The sequence below is a fragment of the Citrus sinensis genome, chromosome 6 (assembly GCF_022201045.2).
Source record: "Citrus sinensis cultivar Valencia sweet orange chromosome 6, DVS_A1.0, whole genome shotgun sequence".
Taxonomy (NCBI): domain Eukaryota; kingdom Viridiplantae; phylum Streptophyta; class Magnoliopsida; order Sapindales; family Rutaceae; genus Citrus; species Citrus sinensis.
Genome location: NC_068561.1, coordinates 20,395,520 through 20,421,051, shown reverse-complemented (window position 1 = coordinate 20,421,051; position 25,532 = coordinate 20,395,520). Strand labels below are relative to the sequence as shown.

General features: G+C 34.1%; 4 protein-coding genes across 4 annotated transcripts; 2 read left to right on the top strand and 2 right to left on the bottom strand.

Annotated features, from left to right (window-relative positions):
* Window positions 1–406: 406 nt before the first annotated feature.
* On the top strand, window positions 407–5,229 carry LOC102624786 (mediator of RNA polymerase II transcription subunit 27). Its single transcript, XM_006481531.4, has 7 exons — window positions 407–842; window positions 996–1,161; window positions 2,863–3,328; window positions 4,369–4,428; window positions 4,537–4,605; window positions 4,715–4,758; window positions 4,839–5,229. The coding sequence occupies exons 1-7, from the start codon at window positions 509–511 to the stop codon at window positions 5,023–5,025; spliced, it is 1,326 nt and encodes a 441-aa protein (XP_006481594.1). The 5' UTR covers window positions 407–508; the 3' UTR covers window positions 5,026–5,229.
* A 1,783-nt stretch (window positions 5,230–7,012) lies between these two features.
* On the bottom strand, window positions 7,013–11,161 carry LOC102625073 (receptor protein kinase TMK1-like). Its single transcript, XM_006481532.4, has 2 exons — window positions 8,347–11,161; window positions 7,013–7,818 (listed from the first exon to the last, which is right to left on the bottom strand). Exons 1-2 carry the CDS (start codon window positions 10,715–10,717, stop codon window positions 7,310–7,312), a joined length of 2,880 nt encoding a protein of 959 aa, XP_006481595.1. The 5' UTR covers window positions 10,718–11,161; the 3' UTR covers window positions 7,013–7,309.
* Window positions 11,162–17,359: 6,198 nt separating this feature from the next.
* Window positions 17,360–20,248, top strand: LOC102625363 (uncharacterized). Its single transcript, XM_006481533.4, has 9 exons — window positions 17,360–17,507; window positions 17,616–17,735; window positions 17,833–17,900; window positions 18,719–18,827; window positions 18,915–18,983; window positions 19,079–19,136; window positions 19,465–19,700; window positions 19,793–19,844; window positions 19,942–20,248. The coding sequence occupies exons 1-9, from the start codon at window positions 17,505–17,507 to the stop codon at window positions 20,007–20,009; spliced, it is 783 nt and encodes a 260-aa protein (XP_006481596.1). The 5' UTR covers window positions 17,360–17,504; the 3' UTR covers window positions 20,010–20,248.
* Window positions 20,249–22,695: 2,447 nt separating this feature from the next.
* Window positions 22,696–24,713, bottom strand: LOC102625635 (protein LEAD-SENSITIVE 1). The gene is made up of 3 exons (XM_006481534.4): window positions 24,542–24,713; window positions 24,360–24,430; window positions 22,696–23,612 (listed from the first exon to the last, which is right to left on the bottom strand). Exons 1-3 carry the CDS (start codon window positions 24,559–24,561, stop codon window positions 22,936–22,938), a joined length of 768 nt encoding a protein of 255 aa, XP_006481597.2. The 5' UTR covers window positions 24,562–24,713; the 3' UTR covers window positions 22,696–22,935.
* Window positions 24,714–25,532: the final 819 nt, after the last annotated feature.

The window sequence follows — 25,532 nt, the reverse complement described above, 5'->3', positions numbered from 1 at the left end:
ATAGTCAATTAAATATTGTCACCATTTAAATCACATGTACGTGATTTTATTAGTTCTTAGTTATATTTCTTATTCAAACCACTTTATTAGTTGACTCAATTTATTATTCAAGCAGTCACATTAAATTAATTAAATTCGATGATGAGATCAATATAAAATATGTATTTAGTAATAATAGATAGTAATACACCTTTGCGCTTTACTTAACCGTTTTTTTACTTTTCAATGAAATTTAAAATATTTAACATTTTAGTTTTCATTTTTTTGTTATTTTTTTATATTTGCTATTATTAAATAATATAATTAAATAAATCCGGTTTCGAGATAGGGCCGGATGTCCAACCCATATCGGACCCGAACCTAACGTCTTCAGGGCTTTATTGCCTTTTCATTATTTCTAAAACTAACGAAGTAACGATCAACCCCTGGTTCTCGGTTCTCAAGGACAAGCGGAGAAAAAAAGAAAAAACAAAAACACTCATCTTTATACGAATTAGCATTTGATTGAATGGATATGAAATTTCAAACCCCAACGCAGCCGCAGCCGCAGCCGCAGCAGCAGCAGCAGCAGCAGCAAGAATCACAGGCATTGGCGAACCCTAATGCGAGTCCCGATCAGCCTCCGCAATCGACGACGGAGGCACCGCCTAAGCAGGTGGCTTTGGCATTAGAGAGACTAGCGCAAGCAGGTCGGCTCATAGCCGACGTGCGCCTCGGCGCTGACCGGCTTCTAGAAGCTCTATTCGTGGCAGCTCAGCCTCACCAGAGCAACAAACCTTTGCATTTGTTCATCAAAGAAGATGCCGCTATGCGCCAGCACCTCCAGGACCTTCGTTCCATTGGTAAGCATGTTCATCGAAGAGGGGTTTTTATTTTTCCAATCACATCATGCCACGTTAGTTGAATGTTAGCATAATACTACAATGTTTGCTAGTTAGTGAGTAAGAATTGCTACTCTGTATGGTATTTTTGACTTGTTTATGTGGTAATGCTAGGAAGGCAACTGGAAGAAACTGGAGTTTTGAATGAACCTCTTCGGTCGCGAAGTAACTCATGGGGTCTGCATATGCCGTTAGTGTGTCCTGATGGAGCGGTTGTCGCTTATGCTTGGAAACGCCAACTCGCAGGCCAGGCTGGTGCTTCTGCTGTTGACAGGACCAGGTGCGTTTCAAGTTCAAAGACATTATAAAGCAAATTTAATTTGTTATTGTTTTTGCAATGTCATATGGATTTTTCATATTAGAATTGGTGGGTGATGTGTTTTTTTGGAAATTTGGATTTAAATGATTTAGATTCTTGTTAAGTTTGTAGAAGAATATATTATGTCACTAGCCTGTCTATCTGTCTGTTGCTCTAAACAATTATGTAATGACTTGGATTTTGATGAAAGTAATTGTTACTAGATGCTTAAAGAAATGTGTATATGCATTCATGAAGTGTTAAGAATTAGCTTTTTGTCATTTTACTATACTGCATATATCAGCTATGCACTATGGAAATTTGGATTTAAATGATTTAGATTCTTGTTAAGTTTGTAGAAGAATATATTATGTCACTAGCCTGTCTATCTGTCTGTTGCTCTAAACAATTATGTAATGACTTGGATTTTGATGAAAGTAATTGTTACTAGATGCTTAAAGAAATGTGTATATGCATTCATGAAGTGTTAAGAATTAGCTTTTTGTCATTTTACTATACTGCATATATCAGCTATGCACTATGAAAATAGGCTAAAGCTTGTGGGTACAGTGCTTCAGAATTCTGAGCGAGAAGTTTTTAATAGATGCTTAAAGAAATGCGTATATGCATTCATGAAGTTTTAAGAATTAGCTTTTTGTCATTTTACTATACTGCATATATCGGCTATGCACTATGAAAAATGAGGCTAAAGCTTGTGGGTACAGTGCTTCAGAATTCTGAGCGAGAAGTTTTTAGGTATTTCAAAAGTCACTTGTTGGATGATATTTTGTTGGGTTACATTAGTTCTACATCAAATATGGATTGATGCCGATGTCAATTCTCATTGCAATTGAGATATTGGTGAGTATTGATCTTGGTGCCATTACCAATGGAATGTAATAATTTTCATTAAGGAAAAAGAACCGGATATCTATCTTCCTTCATGTTTAAATTGTCAGAGCAGTCATGTTGAAATTGTCAAATTGTCATGCAATTATGTGAAATGTATAGGTATTTGTCAATTTTTACCAACATTGATGAAGCTTGACTAGGTTTATGAATTTAAGAAATTAATATGAGATTTTCAGAGAAGGTCAAGAGAGTGGACATAAGATAACCTATTACTAAAATTAAGGTTTGGAAATGGAAGAAAAAGAGGTATTCCTATCAAAATCTTTTACCGCTCTTGGAGTCCTAATTTGAGTCTTTGGGTAAAGCTTATTTTCTCATCGTAATGTATTAAAAATCACTTAATATTAGTCCTAAAAGCACTTAAATTACAGTAAATAGCTCTAAAAAAAAGCATAAATTCATGAACAATTTCTTTTCCTTGTATTCTTTCATATAAAATAGTGAAATATGAAAAATAGGAATAATGTTTACAAATAAATATGCAATATTAAAAATAAAATCTTGGCAAATCTTTCGCTGTATGTCATCCTCTCCGTTAATCTTTTGGATTCTCATTTGTTTCGGCTTTAAGGATAATTCAATGCAATGTCTGTGTACTGGGTTTTGTCAAAAGTATTTAGTAGCCACTGTTACTTGCTAATACAGGCAGACATCACATCGTGGATAAACATTTTTGTTATGGCCAATCACCAATTGGTGACTCTAGTGATTCCAATCATATTGAACTTCAAGCTTTCCTTCAGAAGTTAACTTGTGCTTTTAACTTTTCAGGTTAGCTCTCAAGGCCTTCACTGATCAGAAAAAGCGTTTTTTTCCTCATCTCGATGATAGAGTACATGATCAAAGTACTGAACCAGAATCAAAAAAGCATTGTGTTCCCCAAGCTCTGCCAGCCAGTAACCAAGAAGAGCTTAGTGATTGCAAAACACTATCAGATGTTCTAATGCGCTTGGAAAAAGAAGTTCCAAATTTGAAAATTTTCACTTATGAGCGACTGGACTGGTTAAAAAGAGCTTCTTCATTGCCCTCTTCGGCAAATGAGAGTCCCTTAGAATTATTGAAGGAGCACAACTTTCATAGTTCAAGTAAACTGAGACCAGGATTGCAAAATACTGTTGCTGCTGACAAGGTGTCTGTAATTGAGTTGTTGTTTCCTTCTATATTCAGAGCTATAGTTTCATTGCATCCAGTTGGTACTATCGAGCCGGATGCAGTTGCTTTCTTTTCTCCGGATGAGGTAATATTGTTTTTGGCGAATGTTCTTGCAATTTCCAGAATTTCCATTTTTAAATAGCATAAACAGTTTGATTGGTTGGTTATTTGGTTTCTTACACATTTAAATGTGCTACATATGATCGTTAAAATTGCATCATAGTATCATTCAAATGTTATGCGTTGCTTGTTATGAATTATGAGTGTCTTACTTGAAGCTCGTGCTTAGAGCAACAGAATCTGGCAGAACAACAAAATGACTTGTTACACTGGGAGTTTGGTTTTGCTCATTTACTCTTTCGTCTTGTATCAATACAATGTAGATTAGGTCAATTGGTATGGATGTGAACAATCTGAGTATATCCAATCAATTAAATTATTAAAGTGTGATCTCAAGTTTGAAGTTGATCGAGCTTCAGTGGAGCCCAAGTGCTAGTGTGCTACCCTATACATATTTGGCCAGCTTCGGCTTTGTTACTAGACAAGCTAGAGTTTGTGCTTATTCATTAGCATTAGACCGAACAAGATTTCAGTGTTGGTGTTGTGGATTGTTTTTTGAGTAAGACCTTGATAGTAGGCAGTCATTTTAATTGAAATTGACCTTGTTTTAGTCAGAGTAATGAAGTCCTCCGTTGGTCCTATACAATTATTTATATTATTACACCTGCACTTGTTCACAACTCTATATACATATAGTCTATACGTGTGAAACACAGACAAAAACACACACAAAACTAACGAGAGTTTTGTAGGATCTCTTTGTAATTGCTTTTTGAGACAATTTTTGTATACCCTGAAAGTTTTATCCACAAACCACATAAAATCATCTATGTGCTTATGAACTTAAAGATGGTAAAAACGCATGTTAAATTCAAAATGGCTAACATCAGTTAGTCCCCTTTTGAAGATGTAATTCTTTGAAGTGTGAGTACCAAGTTTCAGAGTGTCTTCAACTTGTTCGTGTTATTATTAAATTGAACCAGTTGTTGGTGATTTTGTACAAATTTAAAGCACTTGCATCTTTTCCGGCTTTCATTATATTTTACATTGTACTATCTTCTACAGGGAGGCAATTACATACATGCAAGAGGTTCTTCTGTTTACCACGTATTTAGACACATCACGGTAACAGCCTTGCCACCGTTTTATGTTGATTTTAGTTATTCATATATATAAATAACCTATCCAACTTGAAATTTTCTTGCTATACTTTTATTTCTTTCCTGGTTACAGGAGCATGCTGGTACAGCGCTACAATTTTTTCTTGGGATCAGGACTGAAACATCTCTTTATTTTCTTCTGGTATGAAGTAAACTAATCACGGATTTCTTTTGCTAATTTAACCGACCATTTGAGTCCCATTGATGAGTCCACATTTTTTCAAGTCTCACACCTGCTTTTATTTTTGTAGCACTGGATATGCAGCTATCAAACTCTATTTTCTAAAGTCTGCAGGTGCAACTCTCCCCCTTTGTATCTCATGAATTTCTCTGGTTACTCCTGGTTAAAAATTGATTAAAGTTCTGTTGGTACAGTAAGTGTGGACGGCTACTGGCAATGGATAAACGGTTGGCTTTATTGTTACCCCCTGTTAGCCGCCCTTACCGGCACTTTTTCCCTACAGTAACTTCATCAGCCCAGCTCATTTCCTCAACGAATGAACAGAGTTCGGATGTCGTCAATGCCTATCACATTGGTTGCTTTTCAGAGGATGCACAGTGATGACTATTGGTGTCTTTAAGGTAACAGAGAGATCAGAAGTAACCATTCCAAAAACCCCTAACTCCTTTTTTTTTTTTTGTTCTTCATTTTTCTTTTTTCTGGCTTTTTTCACTGTTACGCAGCAGCTGGCAGAGTTTGTCTGTTGATGTAAAGGTTAATAGAAATTTGTTAATGTTATTAATAATCACTTTTTGTTTCTTGGTACCTGTTTGTAAATATTGTACATCGGCTTTAAGTTTAGAAGCCCAGCAGCAGCTAAAATGATTGGTAAAGTTATCAACTACGCATTTGGCACCTCAATTCCTGCTTTATATAATAGTTATCATCTAAGGGGAAAAAAATAATAATTTAATTAACAGTTAGTAACTTAGTGTCTCCTCTCACAGAAATTGTGGATTAAAATTTAAAAGTTATAACAATTCAATCTCGATTTGATCTTATGTAATGATCCAATTTTAATCTTTCACTTAGAAATGGTCATTACCTCTGGCTACTGCACCAAAAGCCTCCAATCAAACTGGTCTTCAGAAACTGTTGTTTCATTGTTATCATACAAATTATCTATTAGTAACACCATGTCATCACACAACCATTTGATTGCATTTCATTGCCCTCGCATTTTGTCATTAAATTCAAAATCATCATAAACAAATCATAAATCTTTATGTATGTATGGTGAGGTGTAATCGGATATGATGGTGTTGCCGCGTTGGCACCACCCAAATCTTTCCCATAATCGCACTGCTCCAATAATTTTCTTGAGCCATCCATGAAAAAAAGGAGAAGAATCTTTAGCGTAAGTTTCTACGTGTATGGATATATCCATATGAAAGTCCGCATCACAATCCCTGCGTCAGTAAATTTCAAGAAACGCGGATATTTTTCCACTTTTCATCATTTTTTTTTTTATCGAAGTACTGTAATTGCATGCCCAGTCGGTTAAATCTAATCCTCAAATTGCTTGCCATCTTGTGGGCATTTCATTGGCTCCATAAAAGCAAACTCCTTTATAAATATCGATGAACCACGCGTCAGCCGAAGAAATGATTCTCACTCTTTAAAACGAACTGGTGTCTGAAAACGACCACCGAAAGACAATGACCCATCCCAATTTGGTTCCTTCTTTTTAGGCTTTGTGCAACTTTCTCATTGTTTATGCGGGTGTCGTGGTGACATTAAAATAGAGCCAAGGTTGGTGCTGATGCAGCCATTGAAAATGGCGGTGAGAGGGCCCACTAAATTGGCTTCTTGTTGGTGGATCCTTCCCATTAGCATGTGAGTGGGCTCCATATTTAAAAAAAAAAAAACTAAATTCATTTGCTCCAACAGATTTGGATTACTAGAGTTTAGTCATGAATCATGGTGTAGAAACCAAGCAGCTAGCATTAGCTTATGGTGTTGCATTATATCCTTATGAAGGATTATCAAGAAGCTCTTTAGAAAACAAACCTGAAAGCAATTCTAATTTGGTCCCATTGTATCATTTCAGTGGGTTGGTCCAGTTTTGATCTTCTCTTATCAAATGGTCAAACTCACACGTCATCAGCACCGCTCTGAAAATGCTGAAGAGATATAATTGGAAACAGAAAAGTCACACCACGGCTTTCCTTCCCATGAGACCAAAAAACAGGAGAAATGAGATTTGATGCAAGAAGAGAATCAAATGCCGAAACCAGATCATGATAGAGATATGATTTTAAAAAAAAAAAAAGGACAACCAAGAATTTTAACATAACAAGGATGTGAAATCCTTTTCCTGTTTGCTCAAATTTTCGCACTGCTGCCCTCGACAAGGCACAAATTGAATTGAATGGCAGGAGGAATTCTTTTGCACTAATGGGAACATTTTCATATTCCTGGGGTTGCTATTTGCTAGCTTGGTGTATGTTTCTTACTGGCTTATCTGGTATCAAATAATAACCTAAAGTTCCTCATCAACCAGTAAAGTAGGACTAGCTTCCATGGAAAGATAATTCTAACACCACAAAAAAAAAATAGGAATATTAACATTGTAAAATTTTAGAGACAGGAGACATACAGGAGGAACTAATTTATAATTAATAACCAGTTCTCATTTGTGGCCCTATATCACCATTCTCATAAAACCTCACAACTGGTTACTCAAAGCCTACACATGAGACCTCTTAAGCATCGAGTCTCCATCTTTATCACCTTAACTACAACGGTAGTAAAACATATTGACATTGAATTCTCAAACAGGAGAATTAGAGCAAGCTATCTACATCTACCAAGGACGACTGAAAGGAAGCCAGTATTACCTCGTTTACCGACCATCAGCAGAAGTGAAAGACTCAGCGAAACCAGCTGGTCTTGCTGGTATACTACTTTTGCTGTCTTCTAGAGACACATAACTTAAGTCTTTACCTTCTGCTTCCTGCCAGTCTTTCACCATTTGGTTTAGAGGGAGACTGTAATCAATTCCGCTGTATTCCTCTGGGTCGTCATCCAATGGTTTCCATTTTTCAACAAGTGGTGCCAGTACATTCACCGCATGACCCATATCTGGCCGTTGAGATGGTTCTCTAGATGTGCAGTGTCCAGCCAGTTCAGCAATGGTCCAGAAAGTCTCAAATGTGTCATCATTCACTTCTAGGATCGGGTCTATGGCAGCCCTCAGCTTCTCCTTGTCTGACTTTATGTTCCAAAACCATGCAGCCAAGTACTGCCTTTCCTCAGGCCTGCTCTCATCTAGAGCCATCAATCCAGTCAATAGCTCCATCAATACAACTCCAAAACTAAAAACATCAACTTTCGTTGTGATCTTTCCTGTCACTGAAACAATTAGAACATGAAAGTCAGAGTTTAGTATTGTAAGGGTTGCTATCATAAGGGCCTCTACATAGAGGAAGATAAGGAATTCAGATGTATAATGAATGGTATTCCTTCCAACTACAGAAACAAGATATAGAACATCCAAACATTTCTAATCGTCTAACATTTTCGCAAATAACTTGGTGATTTCTTAGACGAGGCTGTTAAGTTTTTTTCCGGATATGCAATTCATTCAATATTCTGAATCATTTAGTCTAAGCAAATGACAGATACTGTCATAATTATCTCTTAAAAGTATGAGTGGTAGATTCGACCAATAGTCCGTCTAATTTGGCGCGAACTCAATACAAGTAAACCTTATAGCTCAAGGAGGCTCGGCTGAGATTATGTAATCCTTTAGCCATCAGAATTTATTTATTTATTTTATCCCAAAACTCAATTTTTTTCAAAAATAACACATTAGTTACGGTTCTTAATCAAGATATCCATATAAATTTAATGTATTGGAGAAGAGTTAAGAGTGCTTACCAGCATATTCCGGTGCCAAGTAGCCGAACGTCCCAGCAAGCCTGGTGACCACAGATCTCTCACTATCGGGAGCAAGTTTCACCAATCCAAAGTCAGAAACTTTCGCTCTGAAATCATCACCAAGTAAGATATTTGAAGATTTAAGATCTCTATGTATGAAACTCTGGTGAGCAAGACTATGGAGATACTCCATCCCTCTGGCAACATCCAAGGCAATATTTAGCCTCCTCTTCCAAGAGAGAGGCTCCAGATTTAAGCTCTTCCAATGGAAGATATGCTTACTTAGAGCCCCCTGAGGCATATACTCATAAACAAGAAGTCTCTCATAGCCTTCAACAGAATAACCCAACAGAGACACCAAATGACGATGTCGGACCTTTGAAAGAACAGCAATTTCAGAATGGAATTCGTCCACGGCTTTCTTGCTAATAACACCAGCTTCCATCCTTTTCACAGCTATTTTAGTTCCATCATCCAATTCTCCTTTATAAACTACACCAAAACCTCCACGGCCAAGCTCATTCTCGGAGGCAAAATTCTTTGTCACATTTCGAAGAACTTGCACTGATATGACCAGATTTCCAGCTTCAATGACATGAGATGCCCCATTTCCACTACTGTATCTGCTGCCCGTACCACTCTCAGTTGCTACTGAAGTGCTTCCATTGCTGTTATTGGCTACAACAATCTTAACCATATTATCTGGATCAGATGGGTCTCTTGGGTGAATTACAAGGGAACCTGAAGCCTGGGAGGCTTCCTTTCTCTTCCTGTAGTAACAGATAGATATAGGTATGGCAACAAGAAGAATAACTCCAACACTTGCAACTGGGGCTATTATTGCAACTAAAATGGTTCTTTTGGAACTTTTGGGTTTGGTTGTTTCAGCAGTAGAATCACCAGGGCTGGAACCAGAACTAGAACTTGAGCCTTTGGTTGGACTAGGTGGGTTCCCTGATGAAGATCCAGAACCAGGAGATTTACCATTCAACAAAGGGTTCCCATCTAAGGAAAGTTTCACAGCACCACTGAATTTAGGCAGTGGAGGAGAAAGGTTGTTCTGACTGAGATCCAACAAAGTCAAAGATTTCAAATTAGTCCAGTTTGTCGGAATCTGCCCTGATATATTATTAGATTGAAGCTTAATCTGGGTAAGGGAATCCAAATTTCCAGCTGAAGGACTCAGGGTGCCACTAAGATTAAAATTAGGCAAATTAAGAACAGTAAGCTTTGAATTGGTACCACAACTTAATCCCAACCAAGACTTACACGGATCATTGCCAGACCATGAAGTAACAAGCCTAGGAGGATAATTCAACCCACCAAGGAAATCAATAAGTGCCATAACTTCTGGGGCACATGGTACCCCTTCAGTTGGTTGACAGAAAGCATTTGAACTATAACTATATTTATATGCCTTAGACTTTGGGACAGGGCCCATGAACATGTTATTGTTCAAATCTAAATGGTCTAACGACAAAGATGCTAAGCTTGGAGGAATTAAGCCAACAAATTGGTTACTGTTGAGATTGAGATCTTTCAAGGAAGTTAATTTACCAAAACTCTCTGGAATTGTCCCTGAGAAGTGGTTCCCATGAAGCCATAGAGTCCGAAGTTGATCCATATTTCCCAGAACATCAATTGTACCAGTAAATCCACCACCCTTCTGATCATTCAACCAAAGATTTACCAAATTCAAGCCCTTAAAACTTTCAGGAATTGGACCAGTCAAGTTATTCCCCGAAAGTTTCAAGTTCTGTAGAGAAGCAAAGTTCCCAAGAAAATCAGGCAACTGACCAGCCAAATTACAACTCATGCAAGAGAGATTGGTGAGTTGTGCTGAACTTTGCAAACCCTTCGGAAATGACCACCCTTTACTAGCATTGAAATTGTTAGAATCCAATGCCAAGACTTGCAAATTCTCAAGACCATCAAAGAAATCAGCAGGTATGGTATCAAAATTATTGCCATCCAAATATGCATACTTCAAATTTGACAACCCACTAAAAGAAGGCAACTCTCCCCTAAATTGGTTCTTTTGCAAGCCAATGTTTTCAAGCTTGGAGAGCTGGTTCAAGTTCTGAGGCAAAGTACCTTTCAGCCCGACACTAGAAACCTGAATCTGAGTAACCCTTGAATTTGAACAAAACACATGCTTCCAACAAGGAGGGCCACAAGGGTCTCCACTTTTAGGCCATTGCAACAGCTCTGGGTTCTCCAAATTCTTTCTAAACTGATTGAGAATATCAATGTCACCGGGGTCTGTTGCACTCAAAACCAGTGTCACGAAAGCGAGCACAATTGCTGAAACAAGGTGAGTTCTCATTGCACTAGATCTTTCGCTTTTGCAGCATGCTTCATAAAGAACCATTTGAAGAAGAAAAATAAAAATAAAAATAAAAATTTCAAAAACCCCCACTAAAGGAGCTCATTTTAACCATCAATGGCTGCTTGATCAAATACCCACATGAAGAATTTGCACGCAGAGAAAGAAAAGAACTGATTATAATAGCACTATAAACGTAGTTTATGATAGGAGAAGCTAAACGTAAACAACACGATAAAGGAGGACTCTTTCTTCTCCAGTATCACCAAAAGAGGAGAAAAATTTGAAAAAGAAAAAAAAAACAAATAAGCTGGATTGAGAACTAAGTTTAAGGACCAGTAAAGTTCGGATCTTTCGATGAGAAATATTCAAAAAGACAGATCAAAATTATGAGAATTTCAGACAACGAAATAAACTTCTAAAATGAAAAATGATAATTGGTGAGTTGTTGCTAACTGGATTAACTATATGTCCATATCTAACATGCACCACAATTTTTCACCTCTATCTTGGGTAGATTCTGCATCTATCCCAAACTCATCAATAACTAAAAAGGGCATTATTGTCTTTTTGTACCGCCATGGAATTGTTATTTGATATTTATTATCTTGATGGGGATTTTTTTTTTTTTTTTTGGTTGGGTTATTGGATTGCTATTCTATATTTCTATTATAAATGAACAACATAATATTTGCTGAGGACTGAGATGTGAATGTGTTATTGGTCTGGTACATGGCTGCTTCTTAGTTTTGAATGATGGAAGCTACTAGTAAACAATACAGTATTAATTACACGTAACAAGTGGGAGAAGAGAATATCGTAAAAAATAATACACCAAGAAAGTAGAAACAAATCAAATTTTTTATTAACTCATATGAGAAAAAAAATGATTTATTTATTTTTAATTGTTAATTAATAATTTTATGACAACCATCACCTGGTCCGATGGTTTTGACGAGTCCGTGAAAATCTCAAACCGATAAGTATATGAACTAGAATATGAGATAAATATGATTAAAAAATTATAACGAGAATTAGGTTTTTTTTATAATCATTAATTAAATGGCATGTAAGTACGTAACATCCTCGTTAATAAAAAAATTTAAACTACTTTTAGTTATAATTTATTTTCTGATTATTATAAGAATAATTTACATTATTTTATAGTTACACGCTCAAATAGTAACATTGATGTTTTTGTAATTTCCTTTTCTTTTCTTTTTTTCAGTCAATCGTGTTGAAGTTTTGGTATTCCATTTCATGACCATTCATTCATCAATGGACAAAATATATAAAATTAAATTGACCACGTATGGCAATTTTGTAAATAAACGACAGAACGGGATGGAATGTGCCATGTGCGTACGTAGTTTTGCGAAAATTTCGGATGGAAAAATGGGAAGCACGACTCGGCGTCTTGCACACGACCCCTCCCCAGTATTGACGTGCTCCTATTTCCAAATTACGTATTTGACCATGTTCAGTAATTTGCGGGGGTGGAAAATAATCTGGATAAATCCGAGAAAACGAGAGGACACGTGGACGTGAGACGTAAAGCCAAATCACTGAGATCCAACTTTTTAAAATTTCGGTCTCATGAAGATTTGATTTGACTTATAAAATTTATTAAACAAAAAATAAAAATGTGATTAATTTCTGTGGGGCCGCTCACGAGCCCATTTTTATAAAATATTGAGTGGTGATACATGTATAAATTTATCTTGTATAAATTAACGTGGTATTAATTCATTAATTGAATGAAAATATAAAATAAAAAAAATTATGTTGGTCAAAAGATATTTAATTTAACTAATTTTATCATGTCACATCAATTTGTATAAGATAAATTTATAGAAGAGTGTGTGACTATATTATTACTCTAAAATATTAATGTCAATTCTAGAGTATGAAGAAAATAAAAACCTAAATATTATGTGAAGTCCGCACCTAAAAAGAGAGTTTTTAATTGAAACCTCTATATTACTATAAAAATAAATAAAAATTTTACCATTGCAATTTAAATCTTTTATAAAAAAATAAAAACTTTCTATCAATGGAATTATAATTACTATAAAAAAATAAAAACTTTATCATCCCAATCTAAATCTTTTATAAAAAAATAAAAATAAAAATAAAAATTTTATATCCCCTCAATGTAAATGGAATTATTTGTTTTTTATAAATTTAAACTTAAATGTAATTAAGTAGAACATAAAGGATCTGAGTGAACTTCAAAAAGGACCTGAGTGAAATTTATCTATAACGTGTCAAATTTGATTATGTTGCGTTTTCAATTTCAAAAATGATCCCTACAACTAAGGGTAATTTTTAAAAACCTCCCCTGAGGTTTGGGCTTGTTATAAATAGATGGTGAAAATCTATTTATTTATAAAAAACTCCCTACCGTCAGTTAAGTTTAACATTGATCATTAGTTGACTGTGCAAAGACAATATTACCCTTAACAACAGTTTGTAAACGGACATAACTAAAAAAAAACTAAAATTATTGGTTATTTTACCCTCTTTAAATTATTGATATTTCCTTAAAGTTCCTACAAGAAAGATAAAATTAAAAACTTGAAAAATCCTCTTAAATTATTGATATTTCTTTAAAGTTCCTATAAGAAAGATAAAATTAAAAGCTTGAAAATGAAATAGTCATAATCTTTGCTTATGATATTGTAAATCTTTAGAATTGACAAGGATAAAATTGTCAAAAAATAGGGTTTGTGCTTTTCGCGCCAACAATTTTAGTTTTTTTTTTAGTTATGTCAGTCTACAAACTGTTGTTAAGGGCAATATTGTCTTTGCACAGTCAACTAACAGTCAATGTTAAAATTAACTGACGGTGGGAGATTTTTTACAAATAAATAAATTTTCGCCATCTACTTACAACAAGCTCAAACCACATAAAAGGTTTTTAAAAATGATCCCTACAACTAACTATGGGGAAATGGGGGCAGTATTAGCGTACCAAACTAAGTTGCTCCAAAGTTGACTTCTTGTCACCCAATGTTTTCAGTATTTAATGCCATTGAATCTAAAATCTCATTTTCTTTTCTTCTTCTTTAATATAGCAATCTAGGCCTGCTAGATTCAACAAAGTCATTTTTATACTATCAAAAAAATCATTAAATCTAAAGAATAAATAAATGTACATTAAAAAAAATTGTTGAAGAGTTTTTTTTAGGGCGGAAAAAAAAACAGAGGGAAGGAAAAATATGGCGACAAATGTGATAGGAAATGTTTTGACATGCTTCAAAGCAGAATCAAATGAATAGAAGTGTCCTTTAAAAAAATTATTTTATAACAATTTAAAATTAAAAAACTCTAAAATATTTTTTTTACTTTTATTTTTGTGACAAACAAACTTCATAACATAAAAATAGAGTTAAAATATGGTGACCATTATTTACAAAGGTACAGATTTCAAGGCACGTTTTTTGGTTAAAGTAGTGAAAGTCATGAAATGATTAATTTATTAATTAACTATTGAAACCATCCTAATTAAAACAATCTATATCAGCACATCAATTATCAATAAAGCTTTTAATTTATTTGTCGGTGTAGAAAATTTGGACCAACTAAATGCACAGAATTCGTTGTATTTGCAATAGAAAAATGAATTAGTTACTCAATCAATGGGATTCCATGGACTGAATTTGAAGGGATGTCAAAATCAAAAGGTCCCAGCAACCACCTCTGGATGTGCGTGTTTGGCTTCAGTTTCCCGAGAGAATCGATCAAAATCAACCTTCCGATTGGAACATAAATTAATTTGTACGTTAAAGAGCCAAAATATTTTTTTTTTCTTTTAATACATTTTTTTGTATTATCGAACCATTTCAAGCCAATTAAAAAAAAAAAAAAACTGCTCTGTTTGATAATTAAGTCCATTTTGAAGTAGTATTTTTATTTATTTATGTATGAGCATGCTTCAAGTTTTATTTACAAAAAAAATATAGAAGGATAGAACATAAGAACGGTCACAAAACCTGCATAGGCTCATATTTTATAATTTTATTGTTTTATATTATATTTATTGTTTATTTTTATTGGTAACTTTAACACTTGTAAACAGATTTTGTATCAGAAAGGGGGAAAAATCATTCTTTTTTATAATTTTTCATTAAATTGAAAGTTTTGAAAGGTTTGGTTTTTATCCCATTATTGCCTTCGTAATACTTCCAACAAAAAGAAGAAGAAAAAATATGCATATGTGTCTCTGCAACCAAAAAAGCCCTCAAATGCCTCTCCATGTGATTCTTAAATAATTTGTATGAATCATTCGGAAAGCAATGGCAAGATAAATTTCATCAATTGGACCCAAACCCTATTGGACTAATCCACAACCCTTCCATTATAGCACACCGACAAAATGGGACATTTGCTCATCGTTTCTCTCTATTTTTCTATTTTTATGCTGGGACAAGCTACGACACAAAAGTTTTACTTGTGGGTACAAGATTTTGTAACCAAGATCATAAAAAAAAATTTATTTCAACGAGTTTTAATAATATAATTTTGTAAGTCTACCACCATTTTTTTTATAAGTTGTGAATTTTTACTTTAAAAAATATTATCGTCATTATAATTTATAATATTTCAAGCATGAAAGAATATATCTTACAGAAGAAGTTGGATTTGTAGACAATGTATTACCAACATGTTTGGTATTAAGGTGCTGCAGCTTTTAAGTTATAATTGTTGTAGAAAAAAAACTATAATTATAAAATAAAAGTTAATAATATATAGTAAATATAATTTTTAAATAATAATTTTGACAAAATTATTAAAGATATAATAGATTTTTTATTATACAAGTGAAAAAATCATATTAACATAACTTCTAAGTTACAACAGCTAATATTTACCAAATACTTTAATGCTGTAATTTTTAAATTATAACTAACCAACCTCAATCCCAAATGCACTCTACATTACACTCAAAATCAAACACACTGAACATATGATCGAAGACAAAGGTCACAGAGATCATTAATCTCTCTGTTCATAATATTAACCCATAAGATAGATGAAGTATCTTAGACTGATCCCATCATCCTTAAAATTATGGTATCTTACCTCTTGGATTTCAATCTTTTATTATAATCCGGCATCCCTATCTTTACTCATTTAATATTTCGACCGCCCCACATTCTCAATTTTTAACTCCGCCCCTTCCTATAATAGCTGGCCGTCACAAAAATTTTGTGTGATATATATATATATTCTAATATTTTAGGATATCTACTCCCACAATATTTTACCCAAAAAAAAAAATCACATCCTTCCATTGGAGGAATTGCATCCCTTCCCTCGTGGAAGAAAATTAGAAAAGTGAAGTGAGAAATTAACCACCTGGCAAAGTAAAATCCTTATCTTAATAAAATTGATGAGATTTTAATTTTGAAGGGTGATGGGGACTATAATTTGGTGAGGGGGTGGCGGTGCAAAGGTGACTTTTTCTTTTTCTTTTTTAAACTGGGCCACAAAAGAGGAGACAAAACTGGGGTCGCATATCATTTAGTAAGCTTTTTGTTTTGTAGTGACCGAAGGAACTTGAGTCCGAAGGGTCAAAAAGTATATAGGCCACCCCTCCCACTTTCGTTATTCTATTTTCCTCTAATATTATATAAAACATCTCTTTGTTTACCCTTTAAATCCTAAGAAGATTTTGTCGCTAACATTAAAGAAAGCGATTTAATATGACAGTCATACCACGAAGATCAAGTTTGTTACGCTCATCAACTTTACGGTCACATGAATTGGGTCGGTGCTTAAAACACCCTTCATTTTGCACTTATTTTCAATTTTATCATCAAGGACGAGCCATAGAATGGTGCTTTTAAAATGTTATTATAGTAACATTATTTTTCTTTTTTAGTTGATCAAACTAATGAATCTTCCATTGCTAAATGACAATGTGATTGTGAATAGATTCTTCTTTCCTTTGGACCACCAGTCATTTTGGTCCATTGTTGAAAGGATGTAAGGTTTCTATGCCCACACATTTTCATAACATAGATATTCATTGTCAACGTATAATCATTTGTGTAGTGGCTGAACGAAGTTTTGGTTCGGGAGGGGCCATAATGGAGATCGGGGAACTTGGATGGGCGCATGGCAACATAAAAATTTTATATTTGAGACGGTTAAAACGTAAAATTTGTATGAAAATAGACTAAATTTCAACCAAAATCTTTTTTTTTTTTAAATGAAACGCTAAACCTTAAATCACCAACGGTATAATGCCATTTGTTATCTATCCAATGTTTGTGTTACTTATTTGAAATTCTATAAGAACACTTTGACGTTTAATGTTAGATATCATCGTCTTTATCTAATTTTTTAAATTTTTTGTACAAAATGATTGTACAAGTATGATTTATTTGATGATAACAAAATGATTGTCTTAGTCATGAACTTTGATGAAACGTGGGTTATTTCTGTTAATAGAAGTGTCTCATGTCGATTAATAATATAATATAAACTTGACTCTTGAGATAATTTGTGAGTATGAGTTAAGACTCGTGTATTTCTATAATTTGATAATCAAATCTCGCCTAGTTATTGTTGAAAACCGGGACATACCATTGGCAAACAAGTTTGGGACTACCAAGCCCAAGTAGCCCATCTCAGAGCGAGTTTCAAATATGGCCCAAATATGAACTAGCCAGCCCCAAAGCATTCGGTTTGACATAACCCAAATAACCCACCCAAAAGAGAGAGCGGTACATAACCGACCCGCTTTATCAATCAAATAGAATAAAACCCTAGGGTTTCTATTAACCCTCTCTCTTTGAATTCTGGACTTCAAAGCGCTTACGAAATGGTTCGTTTTTTAATCTTTCTCCTTTCATCTCTGTATTTAAGTTTAATTGGAACCAGAAGAAATCCTTATTTTCGGTTGCTTTTTATTTTGTGTTGTGCATTAAAACAGCCGCAAGGAGATTACATAGAGCTTCACAGGAAGCGAAATGGCTACCGTCTCGATCACTTCGAGCGCAAGCGCAAGAAGGAGGCGCGTGAAGTCCATAAGCGCTCCGAAATTGCCCAAAAGGTTTTTTAATTCTTCCAAAAACTACTTTTTTCTGTTTATTTATGAAGAATTTATTTGTGAGCTGAATTTTATTTTATTTTTTTAATTGTGATTACAGGCTTTGGGTATTAAGGGCAAGATGTTTGCTAAAAAACGCTATGCTGAGAAGGCTCTCATGAAGAAAACGTGAGTTTTTTTTTTTTTTTTAACTAAATATTTTTCAAATTTCTGTAAGTAGCATTTCTGAATTCTTGTGTCTATAATGTTGTTGCTTTTGGGATTATATTTTTTTTCTATATTACTCCTAAAATGTAGGTGTATATTCAGAAACAGTAATTGAGTATCTATCATTAGCAGGTTCAATCAAGTTTTTCTTGTTATAGACGTTGGTAGTGTTCTCTCTGTTAATGTGGTGGCTTAGTGTATTAGTTTATTGATAGATGAATCAAATGGGAGAGCGTCATATAAGATTTTATAAGTCATGAACATCTGATCTTTTAAATAATGCACTCTGAATTATCAGATGATAATGTTTTTATTAATGATTAGTATCTTCTAAAGACCTACATGTGTAATACTTCATATATTAGGCTTTATCTCATTAGCTGGGTTTTACGGAGGTTTTCCATAGAGTACATATATGCTTTGTTTTGGTGTGTTTATCCTATATCTATCCTTGGGATTTTTATTTAAAATGGTGGAGGAGTCTCCTATGTAGCCATTTCCATAGAGTTCTGATGGTGTCGTGTTTACTATTCTAAGTTTTATGGAAATTTAAGAGAATTTTCATTTTATTTGCAAATGTTCCAATTCTCCATTTGTTGGTATGCGTGATTGTTATCATATGAGATTGTAGATTTAAATGGCTGTGTTCAATTATTGTTTTTTGCTTGATTGCATCTGCATATGTTGTGTTATCCTGGGCAGTTGTGGATGCTATAGTGACTGATTTATGGAGTTATCTATTTTGTTTATCTTTCATTTTTTTTGCACCTTGGCGACAGTTTGGCTATGCATGAAGAGTCATCAAGTCGTAGAAAGGTGGATGATGAAGTTCAAGAGGGTGCTGTTCCTGCTTATTTGCTTGATCGTGAAAACACAACAAGAGCAAAGGCAAGTTGCTGATGCATTTTGGTATAAGATAGTCCACATACTATATGTACCCTCTTGCTGGAAAATTTGACATTTTGTTGTTTGTAGGTGCTTAGCAACACTATAAAGCAAAAAAGAAAAGAGAAAGCTGGAAAGTGGGAGGTACCCCTTCCCAAGGTAAGTTTGAAATTCAGTTTCTTCCTTTAGGGATTCTTTTGTATGCTTCTTTTGGGATTTTTGTGATGCATCAATTTTAAGTTTTGCCTCTCCAGGTTAGGCCAGTAGCGGAAGATGAAATGTTTAAAGTCATCAGATCTGGTAAACGAAGAAGTAAGTATTCTAACCAGCTTATTACTATGCAAATTCTGTGTATAGCACTTGTTGGCTTAACTTTTGATAGAACACGGCTTTGAACTTTGTTAATATGAGGTTAATGTGATTTCGTTTAGAAAGTGGGTTTGGGTGTTTTAATTTTGATATGAAGTGGTCAAAGGTATTTGGTTCTGAAGTGATCAGTATTTATAATAGTCTGTGAAGCTTCTGTTTGCCACTCAGATGTGTGTGGGAATTGTGGTGAATTCTTTGTCATGGAAGAGCACTTACAAGATATTATCTCCTTGACTCCTAATGATCTCTGCTCGTTTTTTTACTTTTGCAGCCAAGCAATGGAAGAGGATGGTCACAAAGGCCACATTTGTTGGACCTGGTTTTACAAGAAAACCTCCCAAGTATGAGAGGTTCATTCGTCCTTCGGGTTTGCGTTTTACCAAAGCTCATGTAACTCACCCTGAACTTAAGTGCACCTTCAATCTTGAGATCATTGGAGTGAAAAAGAATCCTAATGGTCCGATGTATACCTCTCTTGGTGTTATTACTAAGGGGACGATCATTGAGGTAGAATATGATTGCCCTGAAATGTTATTAATTTGTGATGTCTGTTTATTATTGTAGTCTGTATCACTCACAAATCCTTCTTTGAATATTAGGTGAATGTCAGTGAATTGGGTCTGGTAACACCAGCTGGAAAAGTTGTGTGGGGTAAGCTCTTGGTTTTTGTGTCGCATTAACTATTATCCCGTTGTTTCCTTTACTTTGTTTTAAGCATTTTCTTATTTGTTTTCGTGTATGGATGCAGGAAAATATGCACAAGTGACAAATAATCCAGAGAATGATGGTTGTATAAATGCCGTTCTACTTGTTTGAGAGGATTACTGATATCATTTTACATGCTTGTTGCGGAGTATTTTATGTTTTAAGTCCTAACTTCTTGAGTTGTATGTGTATAAACCGGCTTCTCATGTGCAACTATTTTCTTAAGAGCACTTTATTTTATGCTGTCTTGAGCATAGTGAGTAGCCAGGTTTCGTTGTAACAGGCACCTGAATCCTGATGATGGGTGTTTCAATTTTGTTATAAAAAGTGGAACGTTTTGTTTGTTGTTTTTTGGCGGTATGTGGACTTCCTTTGTTCTTGATTTGCATTGCTATGGGTTCGTCGCAGGCTTCTTGTTTGAGAACTTGGGTCTGCCAGTGTATGAGAATAGATAATCTACTAATTTAGGCCGCTTAAAGTAGTAGATTTGGAGCTTGCTGGCGAGTACCTACATTTAAGATCTAAATGAAAAGATATATAATTTTCAGGAATGTCCAAGCAAGCAAATTTAATCAAAGCTACAACTAGCTAAGCTCCTTCATCTTCAGGATGGGCAACAGCTGACCATCATCGACCGAATTAATCAAACATTCCAATGCCCGTAGGGTCTTCACCGTAACTGAAGAGGTGGTGGTGCAAGGTGGTAATTTTTGACAATGACATGCGAAGACCAAAAAAAAAAAGGGGAAAAATTTTAATTTAGTCAAATTTAACATGATTTTTTTTAATTACATGAGACGATATTTACAATCAGATAGCACTATTTAGATTTTATCTTCTCCAATATTCAAGGAATTAGTGGATAATTAAGTATAGTACTATTTGAATTTTACCTTCTCTAATATTCAAGAGGTGTCACTCTACTCACATTTCAATAAGAAAAATATTGTCTTCACTTAATTATATAGGAAATAAATCCCGCTACTTGTGAGGGCAAGGTTCTAACCACTCAGCCAAAGGTTGAGTGATTAAATTTAACATAATTATTTAATGACTTAGTTAATTTATATCACTTATTTATTAGCATTAAGTTTTTAATTTTGATAATTGAATCCATTTATGATACTTTTATTATTTAATTAATCATATTATATTGAATTTCTTTCCCTTTTCTATACATTTGTAAGATATTATAAATCATTTAGCTAGATTTAAAACAAAATTTATTCGTGTTTAGATTTGTAATACTACAACTACTATAGAAACTATATTAAAAACATGTTAAATACATATTTTATTTTTTAAAAAGTATTAAAAATTATGTCAAATGGGCAATCGACTGTGACACATGTAACAATACTGTGAGATTCTTAACAAAAAATCATAAATGACCAATAATTATATTCTAAAAGTGTAATATAATTATGGTTGTTGGTCATATTTTAATATCATAATTTATTCCTTTACTGTTTTCACGATTAATAATTATAATTTTACAATATTATCCTTATTTTTTAAATATATTTTTATTTATATTGATTATAAATTATATAAATTAAAATTACAATAAAAAACTTAAATTCTAAAAATAAGAAATACAAATTTCAATGTGAATAAAAAAATTAATAATAAGATATCTTCCTCGTACGTTTTATTATTTAAAAAAATCATATAATAATTTCTATTTTATATTCTGAAAATAAAATATCAAACAAATAACATATGAGTCCGTATAAAGAGATATCGGAGATAACATAAGATTTTAATTTTTTTTAGGTATATTTTAGTTTCGATTCTATTCTCTCAACATTGATCAAATAACTAAAATTTCGAATTATAAGTCCAAAACCAAAATATTGATGAACATTTTAGATAACATATGAGTTCTCTCCACTCCCAGCTCTGGCATCACTCACACGCTGTTGACTAATCTTCGACGGTTGCCACATGCTCCACCATGTCCTCATTTTCGCCCACCATTTCATTATTATTGTTAATTTGTTATATAACTGGAAATTATTGATAAAAAACAATTCTTTAATTACAAATTTTAAAAGTGTCACATGTCGATCTGAATCCAAGTGTAAAGAAATAGAAGTCGTTTTGAGAAATTTTAGGTCTCCAGTTACTAATGCTTACGCGAAATGATGAATGAAATAATATAAAATTGATGCGAGTATGATTCTCCACTCCTTGGTCTTAGGGATGATTTAAAGAAGTGAATCCCATAGGCTTACTAGAATGAGCAAAGAAGCCAAGACTCGGAAAACGCAAAGGAACAGAGTTTGATTTGAGCAAATAGTTGGTGATTTCATGATCGTCCAAACAAGTAACAATTATACTAATTGAAATGTCGTCTGCATCCGGAGGCAAATTTAATTGAAACTATAATTACTTCCTAGATTATATCAAATTAAGCATTCATCATACTGAAATCTGGTTTCCAATTTAAATAACACATTTCAAGTTTTCAACATATAAATACTCCTGTCCTACAAACGAGATTCTTGACCTCCATTATAGTTGCAGAGTAATCCTAAAGTACCGAAGCTAGCTTCTAAATGAGAAATGATATGTTAAAAGTACTCAAACAGGGAAATTACTCCCGATAATTGAAACAAAACTTGTATGCTCTAAATAACCTATAGAAATGCTTGTTAAGGCTCAGATTGATAATCAGAACTTCCTAAGAGATCTTATCCAAATAAAAGGCATTGCTATTTAATGAAGGTATCCCAATTTTCAATAGGCGGCTGTAAGAGCTGCAGACAATACTCAATGCAACAGAGTAATGGAGTTGTCACAAATTTGTTTAACACTTTAATCCATAGATAGTAATCAAGCCCTGAGAAGCAGATGCAACTAAAATAGCAGACCTGCGTACACACATCAGGTTCAACATATGTTGCAGTACATCACATCTTAAAGTCACAGCAGTCATTATATTTGGGAATTTGTCTCCAAAATAAATTATTCACAACATCAAAAGCAACAAAGAAGCATAAAATTGCATAGCACCAGGTGAAGACTGGAAATACTATTGAACAGGTGTAGCTGAAATTTGGGGTTCAAGTACCTGTAGCAACCCTGTCGCCAGCCTCCTTGTTAAATCCTCAGCAGAGATTTTCACAACATCCCTTCTCATGCCAATGTCAGCTGCATATCGGCTAGCGCAATAGACAGTGACCGCTGTTGCAGCCATCCCATAGACATTGGTGGTCACAAGACGCAATGGAGTTGATAAGACAGCTGCAAGCGGTCCGCCTATAATAGACACCGCTTGGCCGCTCTGTCCCATTGTTCCTTGATCCACAACAAGGAGTCCAGTTTTGCAGTAGATTGCAAAATCCTCACAATTGTTCTTAAAGACATTATAGCATCCAAAACCATTTTCAAGCAGATACTTTGCTCGATGGATGACTACATCATCTGGGTCCGCGACTGCAAGAGTGCAAGTTCCACCACGAGCTTTCCCAAGAAAGAGAGCAGGGCTGACACCATATTCAAAACGGTACAAGTTCCCACCAGAAAGAAAGCAGTTTAGGCAAGAGAGGACTACTCCATGACCCACTTCATTGGATGCGCAGGTGGGGCAGGGCGTTGGAAGTCGAGTTGTTCCTGAGCTTACCAACAGGACATCAATTACTGTCCCTGTTCCAACTTCTTGGCCCTGTCTAGTAAAATGAATGACTTTATCATCCCCAATATAGATGCCTGTTATCGTCAAAGCGTAAAACTGATCATTTTCATGAAACTGAGGACTGGGAAATAGATAGTATACACAGATGATTACAAATGAAACAGAAAACAAAAGGAAAAGAAAAAAAAAAATCGCCACTTTACTCTAACCATTTTCAATATACCTCTGGTAATTGATAAAACAATAATGCTGCACATCCCAAATGAGGTGTCATATCTAACAATCGATGGACTTTCTCAATTTCTAATTTAATTTATTAATTGCACCATTTTACTATCTACTATCCCATTGACACCTCATTGCGATGAATCTTTTGGAATAAATTTTGGGATTTGTAGCATTATTCTTACTTAAACTATCAGTGTTATAAAAACGAAAACTTTTACTTGGAAGAAACTTCTTAACTCAGCAAACCATCTGATGTGTAATGGGGCTCCATATTCAATTATATAGAAACCAACAATGTATATTTCTAGATCTCAAACAGATAATCAAATAAATCTCGAAAGAACAAAAATTTCACTGCTTGCAGCTCTCAAAATTACACGAAACAAGAGAAATGAAACCCCTTTTGACAATGTAACTCAAACTTCAACTATCAAACACACTACATGGATTTCTCAAACAATTTCTACGCTTCTCTCTATAAAAAAATTAATTAACTACCACTAAATTGCACAACAGATATTAATTTAATCACAGATTTATCACAGTTCATAGTGCCAATTGGATGATAATTAAACAGAAAAAAAAAAGCAAACCGTGATGAGCATAAACATAAGCTCTCCAAGAATAGATATGATCCCCTGGTTTCAGGCTCTCTTTATCAATTCTGCATTTCGATAAATTCAATAATCAACAATATAACCATATCAAAATTAGTACGATGATAACAAAATCTTTTACTACAATTTTTTTTTAAAAATAAAACCAATAGAATCACCTGTTGGAGAGCAACCCCATCTCTCTCTCTCTCTCTCTTTCTAACGAAGATAATTTATTTTTTGTTTTTGTATTTGGGAATTTGATTGATTTTGATTCCTGTGTTCGAAAGTTGAAATCCAGAAGCAAACTTTCCGCTTGCCGTGTGCGAGTTTTGCAAGTTGGCGAAAAAGGGGCTTGTCGTTTCGTGAATTGACGGTTATGTCCTCCGTCACTCATCTTCGTCCTTTAGGCAACGAAGAGACAGGTGTCTTGGTTGTGCACGCGTGGCAGCGGGCGGTGTGGGCATTCGAGGTGCGGGGTCCATTTTTTTGGCGTAATTGTAATTGACTTGAGTTATTATTATTAATTGTTTTTTTGAAAGAATTGACTTGAGTTATTAACTTAACTGGATAATGTTTTAAAAGAGATTCGATATTTTATATTTAATTATAGCTAAGCAATACTGACACTTTGCTATAAAGACATTATATAATTGGGGGGTAGGGATAGCAATGGGGTGGGGTGGGGGTGGGGAGGCCTACCTCATTTCCTATCCTGTTAGAAATTTTTGCCTCCATTCTCCACTCTATTCCTTAATAAATTTAGTGGGGTGAAGATGGAGAATTCCCATGTGGGGAATGCTTTCCTCATCTCGACCCCATTCTCCATTTATCTATTTTATATTATGTATAAATATATGATTTCAGTAAGTTAAAAATTAGAGACTTAAAATAAAATCATCACCATATTATAAAGTATTTAAATTCTTTTTAAAAAATATATAAAAGTTTGAAACAATATTTTAAAATGATATTAAAAATAAAAAATATTTAAAGAGCGTAGCACTTTAAAAGAAAAAAGAAAATATAACAATATTTCATAGTTGAAAAATATTATAGGGTTTTCTTTCATTCATATCATGTTTATATTGCATAAAAATTAAAAAAATATTAATTGACATTGACATTATAATTCATAAAATAAAATTTATTAAATAAGAATTATAAATA